Source organism: Hyalella azteca, unplaced genomic scaffold (assembly GCF_000764305.2).
Source record: "Hyalella azteca isolate HAZT.00-mixed unplaced genomic scaffold, Hazt_2.0.2 contig14766, whole genome shotgun sequence".
NCBI classification, from domain to species: Eukaryota; Metazoa; Arthropoda; class Malacostraca; order Amphipoda; family Hyalellidae; genus Hyalella; species Hyalella azteca.
Window position 1 is genome coordinate 404,229 of NW_025944642.1, and position 14,416 is coordinate 418,644.

The 14,416-nt window shown below is 39.6% G+C and overlaps 1 protein-coding gene across 6 annotated transcripts in view; it reads right to left on the minus strand.

Annotated features, from left to right (window-relative positions):
* Positions 1–1,209: 1,209 nt before the first annotated feature.
* LOC108678275 (protein bark beetle) overlaps positions 1,210–14,416 on the minus strand; it is a 60,494-nt gene continuing 47,287 nt past the window's right edge. For 2 of the 6 annotated variants that reach the window (XM_047884159.1, XM_047884158.1), the window contains 10 exons: positions 13,387–13,449; positions 12,221–12,346; positions 11,236–11,413; positions 10,607–10,760; positions 9,193–9,449; positions 8,452–8,699; positions 8,059–8,250; positions 6,254–6,385; positions 5,147–5,308; positions 1,210–3,575 (listed from right to left, as the gene is read on the minus strand). In XM_047884159.1, the coding sequence (XP_047740115.1) occupies positions 3,122–3,575; positions 5,147–5,308; positions 6,254–6,385; positions 8,059–8,250; positions 8,452–8,699; positions 9,193–9,449; positions 10,607–10,760; positions 11,236–11,413; positions 12,221–12,346; positions 13,387–13,449 (1,966 nt within the window). In that variant the 3' untranslated portion in view covers positions 1,210–3,121. The remainder of the gene's footprint in view (positions 3,576–5,146; positions 5,309–6,253; positions 6,386–8,058; positions 8,251–8,451; positions 8,700–9,192; positions 9,450–10,606; positions 10,761–11,235; positions 11,414–12,220; positions 12,347–13,386; positions 13,450–14,416) is intronic. The other 4 variants (XM_047884160.1, XM_047884162.1, XM_047884161.1 and 1 more) reach the window with 4 other exon arrangements.

The window sequence follows — 14,416 nt, forward strand, 5'->3', positions numbered from 1 at the left end:
TCGATTGAGCAATTAATTCAGAATAATGATTGAGATTTCAACCTATATAATGATTGAGCAATTAATTTAGAAATAGAATAGAATAGAAGTGTCGGCGTTGAAGAAATAGGCCCATGGCCTGTTGCCGATTCTTGTACTTTTCGTGACTTGATTCACAAGGGATCCGGCCTTTGGAACCACAAACTCCAGGTTCGGGCGCACGACAGCAACAAACAACTGCTTCATCGTTTCTAAATCTAGGAACTCGAAAGAGCGTCTGATCAGTCCAAGTCGTTGATTGGCTTTATTAACTTGACCTTCAATATGCTTAGAAAATTTCAACTCATTGTCGTATATATGATTGCAAATAATGATTGCAATCGATTGAGCGAAATCAATAGAATAATAGAAATAATGCGCTTCATCAAAAAATTGTAACTTTGCAAAGAAACAATCATGATGAAGAAATATTTTGTAATGTTCGTGAATTGTGCCACTTGTATACTTTTTGAATGTCTGTTGCTTTTACAATTTATTTTTCGCTGATGGGATTACCAGGCTTGCCTCAATTAGTCTCATTGCTGTGGATATAACCACCATGCAGGGGCCTGAAAATTAGTGAAGCTACGGCGGTCACTTACAAAGATCACTCGGCTGAGAGCAATAATCATGCGACAGGAAACTGGGCATGGTTCTGCATGGTCCGAAAAGCCCACGCTTTGTGAAGCAGGGCCACACTCAGAGAAATGAGTGAGACTTTGTCCAAGAAGACATGGCAATTTGAGCGAAGCTCTTATGGCCCATGAGGTTCATCCTAACCTGGTTTCGCCTGGCCAATGAATGTATCAGTGCTACGCAGTCTCCGTGCTTTCGCAGTGGGTAAGAGTGTCACAATTTGAACAACCTGAACCATTTATTTTTGTGAGTGCATGATTGGGCTACGTATAAGTAGACCAGTTATGTGCTAAAAAATATATAACTCAGTACTCATTGCAGTGAGTGACAGAGCGCATTTTCTCGTCCGTCCGTCACGTGAAGTCACGGACGGACATGGCGAGCACAATAGCGCCTTTTATTCCATAAATGATTGAATGCGCTATAAAGGTTGATATCGTCCATAGACGGCTACTCTCGTCACTAAGCTTCATGTTGCGGAAAGCATTTTGATGGTAAACTTTTCCGTTTAAAATAGGCTAACTTGAATTGTGGTTAAAAGAAAAATAAAACAAATTCAAGGTCTTAGAATTTTTACAGTACAAAATAAACACAGCGATACGTCAGACATTCAAGATTGTACAAAAATACCAAAAGCATGTGCAACATACCCTTGTCTTCATAAGTGATTGTGTGATTACAGAGCCACCACGTTTATTTCAACACATCCTACAAGCTACGTCTGGCAGTTGAGATCTGAATGCGATATCTGAGTGTATATTTCACCAGTTAACCTTAAACAATATTTCCTACGAAGTATGAAAACATTCAGAAATTGTAGGTTAAATTCAGATTGATATCAAGTGGGCATTTATCGCCTGCACCTTTCGAACATTAATTTTCGTCTCGAATGCCCGACTTGAAGACGATAATAGCACAAGATAACAGGCCACCGTTTGGTTAACGTCCTAGCACGAGCAACGAAGTATTGAAGGCACAATAGGCTATCGCCAAGCAAACGTAAACTAACATCGATGAAGGTGCGCCATTAATGTCTATAACATTTTCTCATTTAAGATAATGCACGGCATGCGGAGAATCTTGACACACCAACTACAATTAAATCATCAAACAAAGAATCTGAAAGAATGTATTTCATAACAGTTAACTTCGTTTGCTAACGAGTCAAAGGCAGAGACCAGGCATCTTAAAATTATAAATTGGAACTCATTAAATATAAAATAAAAATGCCATCATTATGTACAGTGACTAGCTCATAAAATATACAAATAAATACAAGTAGACTTGGCCAATGAAGGAGGAAACGTATTGAAGCTAATCTAAAGGTAAAAATTTTAAGAACGGGAAATAATGCATGCACAAAAAATTGCATTTGTTTTAAATGGAGTTATAGCACATTTCATTAAAATTTAGATAACATTCAAGGCGATGTGCAAACCAACAGAAGAATTTCTAAAACGTTCGTTTTCGACGCACGGTCAGTCCAACATCGTAAATGAGACGAAAGTCATGTGATGGCTAAAGCGCTATAAAGATTTTGGGAATGATGATATTAGTAAATAGGGCAAATATTTCCTTTCCGATTGCAAACAGCGATAAGGGGGCAAAGTGCAGTTCACCTGTCTTCGATAACACGATGATAGCATTCATGTTATTAATGAGCATTACATTAAACATTGAAGTGCGTAATAAAATACTTTACAGTGATACTGTGAAGTGCGTTACAAAGTTCATAAGAGTACATAACCTCGAATAGACTCTACGGGGGAAATGCTACTGAGCAATGAAAATGTTTAACCTAAAATTTGCAGCCATTAAATTTAGGATCCGATGAATGGCTAATGGCGCACGGAATTTCACTATAGCTACTTGATATTAGTAGAAGTTTTGTTCAATTTAGAGGTACAGAAGAACCTAATTCTAGAGGCAATTAATAATTCTTTATTAATCACATTGAATCACTCGAACTTAACCTAGCCCTGGAAGTCCTTGTAGTGAACTATAACTAAGTTTATTCAACAATCATTTCATTCTTTTGTACGCATCATAGGCTGCAATTGAAAAAGAAATATTGAAACATGACTTAAGAATTACTATGTACAAATTAACATATTGCATGTCAAATAACTTAGTGATTGCACCTGCCAACGATTGAGCAATCAATATACGTAATTCTAAGTGATGTCCCATGAAACTACTGGAAGTGATTGATACTAACATTAATTAGATGAAGTGAGCTTATTAAGGCATAAACATGCAAGTGAAACTCTGTAGTAGGGAAAATGTGAATCACAGAATATACGCAAGCTTTAGAAGTCACTTGGTGGCAAATCTTTCCACATTAATAAATATACAAAATATCGTAGAAGTTATGAAAGCGTCTTAGTTATCAATATTTTTACACATCAGCTTGCACAAAAAAATCAGCTTTACACAAAAAATTATTAATAATCTTAGCCGACAAGGTCTACATGGAAGTTTCCAGCGGCTGGCTTGAGCTTAGCGATCTACTATTGGCGAGCTGCGTGTCGCTCTGCATGTGGAAAGGTTGGCTAGGAGGCAGGTAAGAGCTGCTGGAGTAGGGTGGTTGTCCTAGCTCTTGGTTGTATTGGGGTGGTTGTCCTAGCTCTTGGCTGTATTGGTTGAGCTGACTGCCGTGGACGAGGTTATCCTGTGAAGGATAACGAGGTGGAGGAGGGTAATCGCTAGGAGGGTAGTCGCGTGGTAAGGTTGCGGTGTTGTACATCTCGTCAGGAGGAGTGATGTCGTTCATGTGACGTACGCCGTTACCAGATGAGTGGCCTGACGCGACGCTGCCACCCGCAGGAGTGCCGAATGACGACGCCAGCGGCGCTGCAGATTCCTGTAGGTTTTGGGTTGAGCCGCCACCGACGGACCCGAAGCGATAGCTCGATGATAGACTGCGTGGAGAGGAAGGGAAAAATTCATGAGAATTTTAGATCACAAATAAAAAATTTGGTCACATAGAGTTTTATCTTTAATTTGCAGCTTGTGAGTGAACTCAGTGAATGTAATAGCATACATACTGTAAATGTAAAATGTATTAAACTAAAGTTTGTATAAATTAAAATCAATCGTGCCCGATAAACAAATAGACAAAGAATCATAAGAAATTTTAATCAAGTAAATGATAATAGCAGGGAATTAAAGGCACATCGTTAACACAATATGCCAGATTACCTGCAAGTATAGCTTGCGCAGCTGTGATGCACCAAACGAAATACAATAATGACAGTTTGTGGGTATGGGCATTTAGTGACCCGACATTAACAAGGTGCTTGCTTAAATGCACGAGAACACTAATGGCGACCAGTACAAATTTCAATTGGTAATTGCGACTAATTATCATGTTAATGGCCTCGTGTATTATTATCGTGTAATGGCCTAACATTCCGTGGACGTTGATGTCTATACACCAGGTCAGTAGCACGCGGTAATGGTGGCGGTTAGCATCTGAAAGTTTTACAGGCCACTACTACTGTCCTCGTGTGCAATTACACGTTTAATTTAAATATACCTTGATAGAATTGAATATAATAATTTATAACTTCACATATATTATTGGATGGTTATTACTGATCATATGCGGTGCATGTCTAATAAATGCAATACTATAAACGAGAATGTCATATAATGCTTTTACATGTCAGGTAGGTAATGGCCAGCGTGCGGTTTAAGCATGTACAGAGAATATAGCTCAGCAAAACAAACGAACATACGAACTCTCACATTCAACAAAAGTCACGAGATTTAACACGAGAAGAATTAATTTGTGCACACGTAAAATTAACAGTGTAAACACAAACAATCGAACGCAACGAACTAAAGCACAGAGAGACAACGATATGATAAATAATAACAAATGGCAGGTGCTACGCAATGCAACTATAATGACGGTAGAGACGGCCGTTAAAAATGACTATTACTAAATACAACATGCAGCGTGCTGGACGTATAGTTCAGAAAATATACACAATATATACACACACTGAAAATGAATTTATTTGTACAAAAGGCTGGCGGGTTGAGGCGAAGTCATATGCGCTGTTTAGTGGGCATAAAAACCAACTTCACAGGCATGATAGAAGCATGAGATTAAGCTAAGATATGTACAGAGCAAACTATTATGACAATTAATAAAATCAGAAGCTGTAGAAATCATCCACAATACAAGGGTAGGGCAGCAGCAGGTATCCAAGGCGCCGGGTTACGGGGAGGAATTATTTCACATAATACCACTGAAATTTGAGCCCCAAGCGTCAATTATTGGACACAATTCACGGACAATTGAGCCCCAAGCGTCAATTATTGAACACAATTCACGGACAATTGACCCCCAAGCGTCAATTATTAAACAATTCACGGACATTTGAGCCCCAAGCGTCAATTATTAAACACAATTCACGGACATTTGAGCCCCAAGCGTCAATTATTGATCACAATTCAGAGAGCGTAAAAAATTCTGTTTTACCCAACGTGAGATTTAGGTCTTCTCTTATTCTGGTCATGCTGCTGCTGAGCCACGGCCTGGTAAGTGTTTCCGTTGATGCGTCGCGTCGATGTGTTAGGGCGCTGCCCCAAGCTTATGGGTACGGGGATTACCTCGTAGTGTGTCTGGGACACGTCGCGGGTGCTGTTGGGGAGGGGATGTGCACCCAGGGTTGAATGTGTTGAATTAAATGAAAATATATGAAAAAAACTCAAGGTGATAGCCTGATACGAATAAAACTCTGTAGTTAAAGTGTCAACTTTACACGGGTGATCAAGAGACATGCCATGGGTGTTTTAACTGTGGTTTTGAATACCATTCAATCACCGTAAGTCCCGATACCGCCATTGGCGCTTAAAAATTAAGTGAGTAAGACAAGAACCAAGTAGCACTAAACAGCTACGTAGGACATTGTAAGGAACTAAAACCATGATCGATCGTTGAGTACCTACGTTGAGTACCATGATCGTTACCCTAGGGACCATGATACGGTACTCGAAATTCATTCTCTCACAAAAATATTCCACAACATCAGAAATCGATTCATCAAGTTGCACCGAGTTTTGAATACGGTTCAACTGGGACGGAGATTTCCTTTATTTTAATCTGAACATTTAATTATCATTTTCCACATAGGCTGAAGACAAGCACATAAATTTCCCTTATCTCAAGAGTTCTAGGCCAAATAAGAACGGGATGCATGATCACTGACCAAATCCTACACTAATACTGAAAGGATTACAACAACTCGGGAGTGTAGAATAAGTAGAACATAAACACAGCAAAATATCTGGGAATGGTTCTGGAAAACTGGTTATAATTTTTCATAAATTTTTATTTTTTTTTCGTAATTTTCAAAAGATTAATTGAATTCTTGTCATGCGTTAGAACTGGCGAACTGAAACCAAAGGCCAATGAGGCTACTGATATGAGCATGAGTGAGTTATAATTACACAATAGTTACTCTAGTATAAGAAGCATGCGCTGGTGGTTAAATGGTTGCATTAATCCACAGTGTAGCTGACTTCATCAATAGCATCGTCGAGCTTTACGAGAATAAACTTGGTCAAGTCAGTCACAAGTCCTTACCTGAGCGTGTTGTATATGTTAGACTGGTTCTTAGACCAAAGGTTGCGTGATGAGTTGTGAACACTGTAGCGGGAATGAGGACTTCTCACCGCAACGTTCTTGCCCCCTGCAGAGAAGCTTGAGAACTTCTCGCTGTAGCACCACAAGTCAGGAGTTAAAAGGAAGTCTTAAACATGCTATGTGTCCATGCAAACCGATGGCAGTTACTTTCAGTAAAATGAATGTTTCAAATTAAAAAAAATGCGAGTGAGTGATGTGGAATGAATAGAATTTTAAAAAAGGCAGAAACGAAGGTCTGGTAAAAAATATTACTTAGGGTTCTTTCCAATTTGGCATCTGTGTTATAAAAGGAACTTTGGGCACTTGAGATACCAACAGTGAAATAAGTTAAAAGATAACAATTAGAAAATAAAATCGAAATTAAAGTGAAACTGCGAGAGCTGGTGTATCGTCAGCTTTACGAAATGAAAAAAAAAGACAATTCTTGCAGGCAGACACCCGTTCAACAAAATACCGTAGTCTGCTAAGAGACACTGGCAGTCTGTACTAATATCAGAAGCTTTGACTGCTCGAACCGGTCAACATAACTCTGCTAAGAAAAAAATGCACAAAGAATATTTGGTCAAATTTCGAAATGGAACATGAAGGCAAGTTGTTGAAGTATCTGTAATTTTGGTCGAGTTTCGTCATGGCGTCATGTGAGAAAAAAATAGAACTTCTATACTTTACAAATTGTAAGAAGATAGTGAGTGTCATCACTAAACTGTTATTATAATATTAAATTAAAGTAGTTTACACACAGAATCAAGCATTTGATGAGTTTCTACCTGAAGCAAGCCGCGTGTTAGATAGCATTAAACAGAATGAAGGAACGAAATAAGTAGTATGTATATATGTTAGTAAATTTGTAGGTTAGGTCAGAGGAGTAAACCTGTTCAATTTGTGTATTATAGGGCACATGCCAATATGCTGGTCTCTTCGAGGAGATGGGAAAAGCGGTATTTTGAAGGAAGTGGCGCAATGAAAGATTTACGGATAGAAGTTTAAAATAAAATAGCGATACGCTTAGTGAATTTTTTGTTTGATTGATGTGGTGTTCTAGCAATGAGATAAGAATGAATCCTGGATTAACGTAATTCGGAATTCCAGGATGATGAGAACAATAGAATGACTTGAGTGCGTTCAAAATGTACGTGACTGCTACGGCACATTGCGTTCAAATTGGAATAAAAAGTGATCAGCAAATGTCATAACAAACTCAAGGCAGAGAAGCAGCAACCAACCGGAACAAAATGACACAAATCTGGGGATATTAAAAATAAAAGATAAAGAAAGCATGCTAACACACGTTTTGCGTGGCTGAGGATGCGTACAAACTGTACTTTCGATGTCATTTGGGATCCCAGTCGCGCAGTATCTCACCAGAATGGAGGACGAGTACTTGTGGCCGTTCTATTAAATCTATCTTAAGTACGCGTAGCGGCTTGAGTACACGTAGCGGCCTAAGTACACGTAGCGGCCCGAGTGCACGTAGCGGCCTGAGTACACGTAGCGGCCTGAGTACACGTAGCGGCCTAAGTAGTAGCGGCCTGAGTACACGTAGCGGCCTGAGTACACGTGTAGCGGCCTGAGTACACGTAGCGGCCTGAGTACACGTAGCGGCCTAAGTACACGTAGCTGCCAATTTATCGTCTGATATTGGTGAGCTTACCTCGTAAGCCTTTCAGTTATTAGATAACAAAGTTACAAAATCTTCGTTATTTTTGACAGCACGGCACCGGAACCCGAAAAGAACAAGAACCAACCTCGTCTGGTCATGCGCACTACCGGGGCCGCGCTGCATCGCCATGTCGTCGGCCAAGCACGTCGTTGACGGCAGGTTCGTAGACGCCACAGGCGACGTGCCCAAGAAGTACGAGTTCTGGTACGTCGTGTCGAACGTCGGCCGCGTCATCAAGTCGATGTTAGCGTTCTCCAACGCGGGATCATGCGCGTATCTAGGCAACAGATATGAACGTAAGTACAGATATACGTTACAGTATCGATCTAAATTTAGCTTTGTTCTAAATAGAGTATAGGAATATGATTAACTTCAAGATCCAACAAAATAACTGAGTAATTCTATATTCGGTGCAAATATATAACTGTCGTCAAGATGGACACACAATCACCTGTCGTCAAGATGGACACACAATCACCTGTCGTCAAGATGGACATTGAAGTGACCGTCGCGGCTGCGTGAGTCGTAGGACACGAGGTCGGCCTCATCATTCATGGACGGGTTGAGGCCAGGCTTGTTGATGGAGTCCAGGGAGCTGCTGAGGCCATTATTTAAGTTACCCTCGCGCCCCATGACCTGCCGCCCCCCTTCTGCCCCCGCCGCCCCCACCAGGCCGTTAGTCGTGCTGCTCGCTGCGGTCGTCGGGTGGGACCGAGCGTTTGGGTTCTGAAAAATGGCAGCGCTTTATTTATTTATTTCTATACTATATTTTTATTTAGGTGTAAACCAATTAAACAACTGCAATTTGTGCAGTCAAGTTGACACTAAACACCACAGTAACATTCTTGGTTGTGGGGAATGTACAACATTTTTGATAGGACTTGCGTCCAAGTCCAAGGCTGAATGTTTTCAGGAAGTTTGCATCCGAGCCCAACTGAACACTTCAGCACTTAATACCGTTACTATCATACGAAAGTACTTATATAATTAGTTCTTTAAATGATAATTTGTATGAATTTTGGCTTTATCAAGAGATTGTTCCGGCATTCCATGAATTTTTTTTACTTGACTATGGAGCTGGTCTCCTAAACTCTTTCGATGAATACATGATGATAAATTTACAATTTTTTCTAGATTTTTCAGTACATAAAGTTATGGCTAGTCCAAGTAGTAGTCTGGAAAATGAAATAGTATCTTTAAAAATTAACTGAAACCAGACCTCGAGAGTGCCCCGGTTGTGACTAGCGATGCTGTAGCCGCTTGTGGAGGCGGTTGAGATGCAGCTTCGGTTGGAGCGGATGGAGGCGCGTATGGAGCTGCGTCTGGAGAGCCTGTCCTTGCGTCGGTCACGACTCTTGCAGACCCAGCACGACACGCACGCCACCACCAGGATCAGACACCCGATCGTGGCCGCGATGGCACCAAGAACCAGCGTGTCTGAGGCCCACGCGTACGGGTCCACTGAGTTGTTCGGATCTGCAGGAAATTTATTCCAGGATAATGACGTTGAAACTACGTTGATTTAGAGTTGATATCGTTGAAATAAAATTAATTCAACGTTATTTCAACATCAGATGCGTGGTAGAAAGAGTCAGGATCCGTCTTATTGTCCGGTGTCAATCCGGCGTCTCATTATAATCATTATTATTGTATGTAATTGAGACGTAATATTCACTTAACCTGATAGAGATTCATGAAGAGTCAACATCTGGAAGACACGTGATAGATCATGCAACCAAAACCTTAGTAGTGGGCAGAAGCGAAGCCTATAAAAGGGCTAGCAACCTTAAATAAGGCCTCCGCAGTAGTTGATAAGCGCTCAGTGATGTAACGCGTCGGTTGTGTTCTCCGACCTTACGGTCGACGTCGTAGCTTATACCTCTGTATCGTAATGTATAACCACCCCGTATACAAGATATGTTATCTAGACACACGTGTCTTACTTACCTTCACGACCTTAGTCACGAAACCCGATCCTTAGGTAGAGCTTAATAAAATGAGCTCTGACATTATGTGCATTAGCACTTCATAAGTCTAAGCAAGTCGAACACCTCAGACCGGATTGTGATATTGGCTCGTCCAACCAAGGCATACCTTGTTAATAAACGGTCAAACGACTGTTCACGCTTTCTCGATAATAAATTCAAACAGATTAAATGGAGCAAAAATTCAATATCATTAAATAAATCAATCAATTAATTAAATAAGTCAACTAATTTATTCACTAAATATATCCTTCTCGATAATAAAGCACGCTAAATGTGGTGAAGAATGCTTGATCGCAACATTAAATACAAATCGAAATCGAATTAATCGAATCCAAATTAAAACATCGCAAATAAATTCAATATTGCGATATTCCCTTACCAATGCAAGAGAAAATGTTCACGCAAGGCTATCAAAATTAGTAACTTCAATTTTAATAAGATTCAATCTTGAACGGTAACACGAATGACAGTAAGATATGTGAGCAGATATACTACACGCAGCACCCCTCACCGCCCTCCGTGCTACACGCATCACAACTCACCACTCTCGCATATGAAGGGCAGGTTCAGAGAGCAGTCCATGCTATACGCAGCACCACTCACCACTCTACCATCACCACTCACTACACTAACACCACCACTCACCACTCTCGCATATGAAAGGCAGGTTCAGAGAGCAGTCAGTGGAGCGCACTTGTCTGTTGACGAAGGCAGCGCAGCCGGTGACCACATCGTAGTGCTGCACCCACACGGCGTCCGTCTGCCACAGGTACTCCAGCTGGATCTCCTTCAGCCATAACTGTACACAAAGTAATAAATATCATTAAAGTTACATTTTCCACAGATACTCCAGCTGGATCTCCTTCGGCCATAACTGTACACAAAGTATTAAATATCATTAGTGTTACATTTTGCAGCTTTTCAGCCATTATATGCACAACATAACTTATATTGGAATAGAATGTTACTGCTTTCAAGCTAAAAATTTCAAGCTTGAATACCGAATATGGTAACGTAATGAATATTAAACTTACATATTACTGTTTTTAAGTAAAAAATTTTAACCTTAAATACCGAGTACGATGAAAAAGAATAACAGAACTGTATTTAATTGACTTACGACAATATACTCAAGTTCAAAACCTATTTGACAGAAGAAAGAGGCAAGGACAATATACCTGGACTTCTCCATAATATATGGACAATATACCTGGACTTCTCCATAATATTGGGACAATATACCTGGACTTCTCCATAATATTGGGACAATATACCTGGACTTCTCCATAATATTTCTGGAGGAAAGGCAGGGAGGCGTTATCTCTCTTGCAGAAGCTCTTAGCCTCAGCGTAGGTCATGGGGGCACCCACGTAGTGGTAGCAGGCGTCCCCGATGAGCGTATAGCCGGGCTCACACCCGAACAGCAGCGTGTAGTTGTTCAGTTTAAACTCGCTGAACATAGAGAAAAAAACATGGAAATTATTGTTTAGACAATAAAAGTTTAAAAAAATATTAAATAGAATTGATAGTCGAGTAACTTCAGCTGAAACTCACTGAACAATGAAAAAAACATGTAAATTTATTGTAGATATAATAATACAGTTGAAAAAATAAAGGATAAATACAGACGACAGCAGCGTGTAGTTGTTCAGTTTAAACTCGCTGACCATAGAGATAACATGGAAATTTATTGTATGGTAGATAATAAAACAGTTTAAAAAATCCTATGATCAATAGAAATGATAGCAGAGTATAGTTGTTCAGCTTGAACTCCCTGGACATCGGGACAACATCAAATAAGAATGCAGCTATATAAATTAAATATGGTAAATATATTACAAAAAAATTATATATCATAAATTGCAATCACAACACATTTACTAGCAAACTACAAGCAAAATAAGTGGAGCAATAAAATAAGAACTAAATGCACGAATATTTTAGATAAATATTACTAATATACAAGAAACAGTAGAGAGACTCACGAGAAGTCGACGCTGAGGAAAGTGTATCACAATACATTTATTAGTAAACTACAAGCAAAATTAGTGGAGCAATAAAATAAGAACTAAATGCACGAATATTTTAGATAAATATTACTAATACAAGAAACAGTAGAGAGACTCACGAGAAGTCAACGCTGAGGAGAGTGTATCACAATACATTTATTAGTAAACTACAAACAAAATAAGTAGCGCAATAAAATGAGAACTTAATGCAGGAATATTATAGATAGAGATTAATATAATTGACACTCACGAGAAGTCGACGCTGTGGAGAGTGTAGTCGTCGAGTCTGTCGTGTATGCGCCCCGACACGGCCACGGTCGTGTTGAAACCCCACCAGTTGTTGCGCGCGTTGATAGGGGCCTTCCACACGTCAGACCTGGTCATGTGGTACACGGCAGGGGAAGTTAATACACGTCAGTTGAAGTTACTACATGTCAGTTGAAGTTAATACACGTGAGTTGAAGATAATACAGGTCACGTGAAAATAACACGTCTGGAGAAATTAAAACACGTTAGGTGAAGATAATGCACGTCAATTTAAATTAATACACGTCAGTTGAAATTAATACACGTCAGTTGAAGCTGATACGCATCAGTTGAAGTTAATACACGTCAGTTGAAGATAATATACTTCCGTTGAAGTTAATACACGTCAGTTGAAGTTAATACACGTCAGTTGAAGTTAACACACGTCAGTTGAATTTAAAACACGTCAGTTGATTTTAACGTCGCTGCAGTGTCTCGAAAACGCACGTCGCCCCAGGCCAAGAGGTGCACGTCAATTGAATTTTGCGTCGCTGTAGTGGTTCCATATATACTCAAAGTCTTTAGTTATTCCTGTCAGAGCGCGAAGCGAATCTAGAAACTTTATATACCTTGTAATCAAAATGTTTATCTCTACACGGTAAAGTACAAGCCATTAGTAGTTAAATTTTTGTATGAAGCTAACATAGAATGGAAGAATATCAGAGATATGTGTTTTAATTTAGTGCTATGAATGAATATAAAATAATTATTCATTTTATATTCCATTCAACTGCCGCTGTTTTCCATTGACCACGCTATGGGCACCGCAACAAACTTGGAGGGCTGGTGGTCTCAAGCAAAGCTTAGTTAAACACATCTATGATATGTTTATAATACTTATCTATGATATGTTTAAAGTCCAACAGCCAACGTATTCTTAACAGGTATATATGTTTAACAAATAATTCTATTATCACAAATAAAAAATGCCAGGGCAATTCAGTAAACAGTTACATACCTGGTTGGAATCAAAGTTCGCTTGCGGAACAAAAAACTGCTATGAATGCGAAGGTAGTTTCAAATTTTTCTAAAATATTAATTGAACTAATGGGACAGTTGCTGAGCCTATAAATGCTCTACGAGTTTCGTACACGAATGATAAACACTTACGTGCTTGTAACGTCGGGCTGATACATCCAACTGTCCGAGCACTCGGTGGAAATGTTGCACCGACTGGTGGAGGATAGTGCGGCGGTGCAAGAGTGGAAGATCATGCAAGTGGCGAGAGCGAGTATATACGTTAACATCGTAAAGATGGAGTAGAGTGCCAAGACTATTCAGTAATTACTTGAGAATTTCGTCGTCATATAAAGCTTTTGCAAAGTGAAAAAAATCCCTTTGCAACGTGAAAAATGAATTGACGGTGAAAAATACTTTGCAAGGTGAAAATATTGCTATTGCAAAATGTAATGAACGGTTTTTGCGAGGTGATCCATAGAAGCATGCACGAGGAAGGAGAAAATTACAGAGCTGAGAGCAAGCGAAATCATGCAAGACGAAAAAAAAGAAATAGAGTGCGTAAAGATGCGCAAATTCACCGAATAAAAGAAATGAAGGCTTCAGAAACTTAAAAGTACGCGAAGCTCAATTGGAAAGCTCCCAGAATAAAAATACACTAGATTGATTTTAACGGGAAATGTTCTAGCCGTATGAAAGTATTACACTTAGGCTCAGCACGGTACAATATGCGATCATTTTAACCACAGACAGTCTCAATTTAAATTAAGTACGTAGAGAAAAAATAACAAGACAGAACGACTGTAACACCTTACATTTGTTGAGAACCAAATGAAAGATAAAGAAGCAGGATGCCTTAAAAGCAAGCGAAAATTGGAAAATCCTGTACTCAGAACCCACAGCGCTGTTCTATATACAACCCTGTATCAATGCAGAACGCGCTGTATTAAACGCGCATGCATATAACGTTGTACCACACATGCAACACCGTTTCTCGACTTACCTGCATCAAGGCATGGGGATATATTTATATATGTGGTGATATACTATATCACCCCTATACAATTATTCACACTCAGAGAAATGAGTGAAAATTTGAGCAAATAGTGATGTACTTTAGCCCTTGTGTGGGTCATCCTGACCCAGTTTCGCCAGACGGGCGTATCGTCAATATTCGGATACA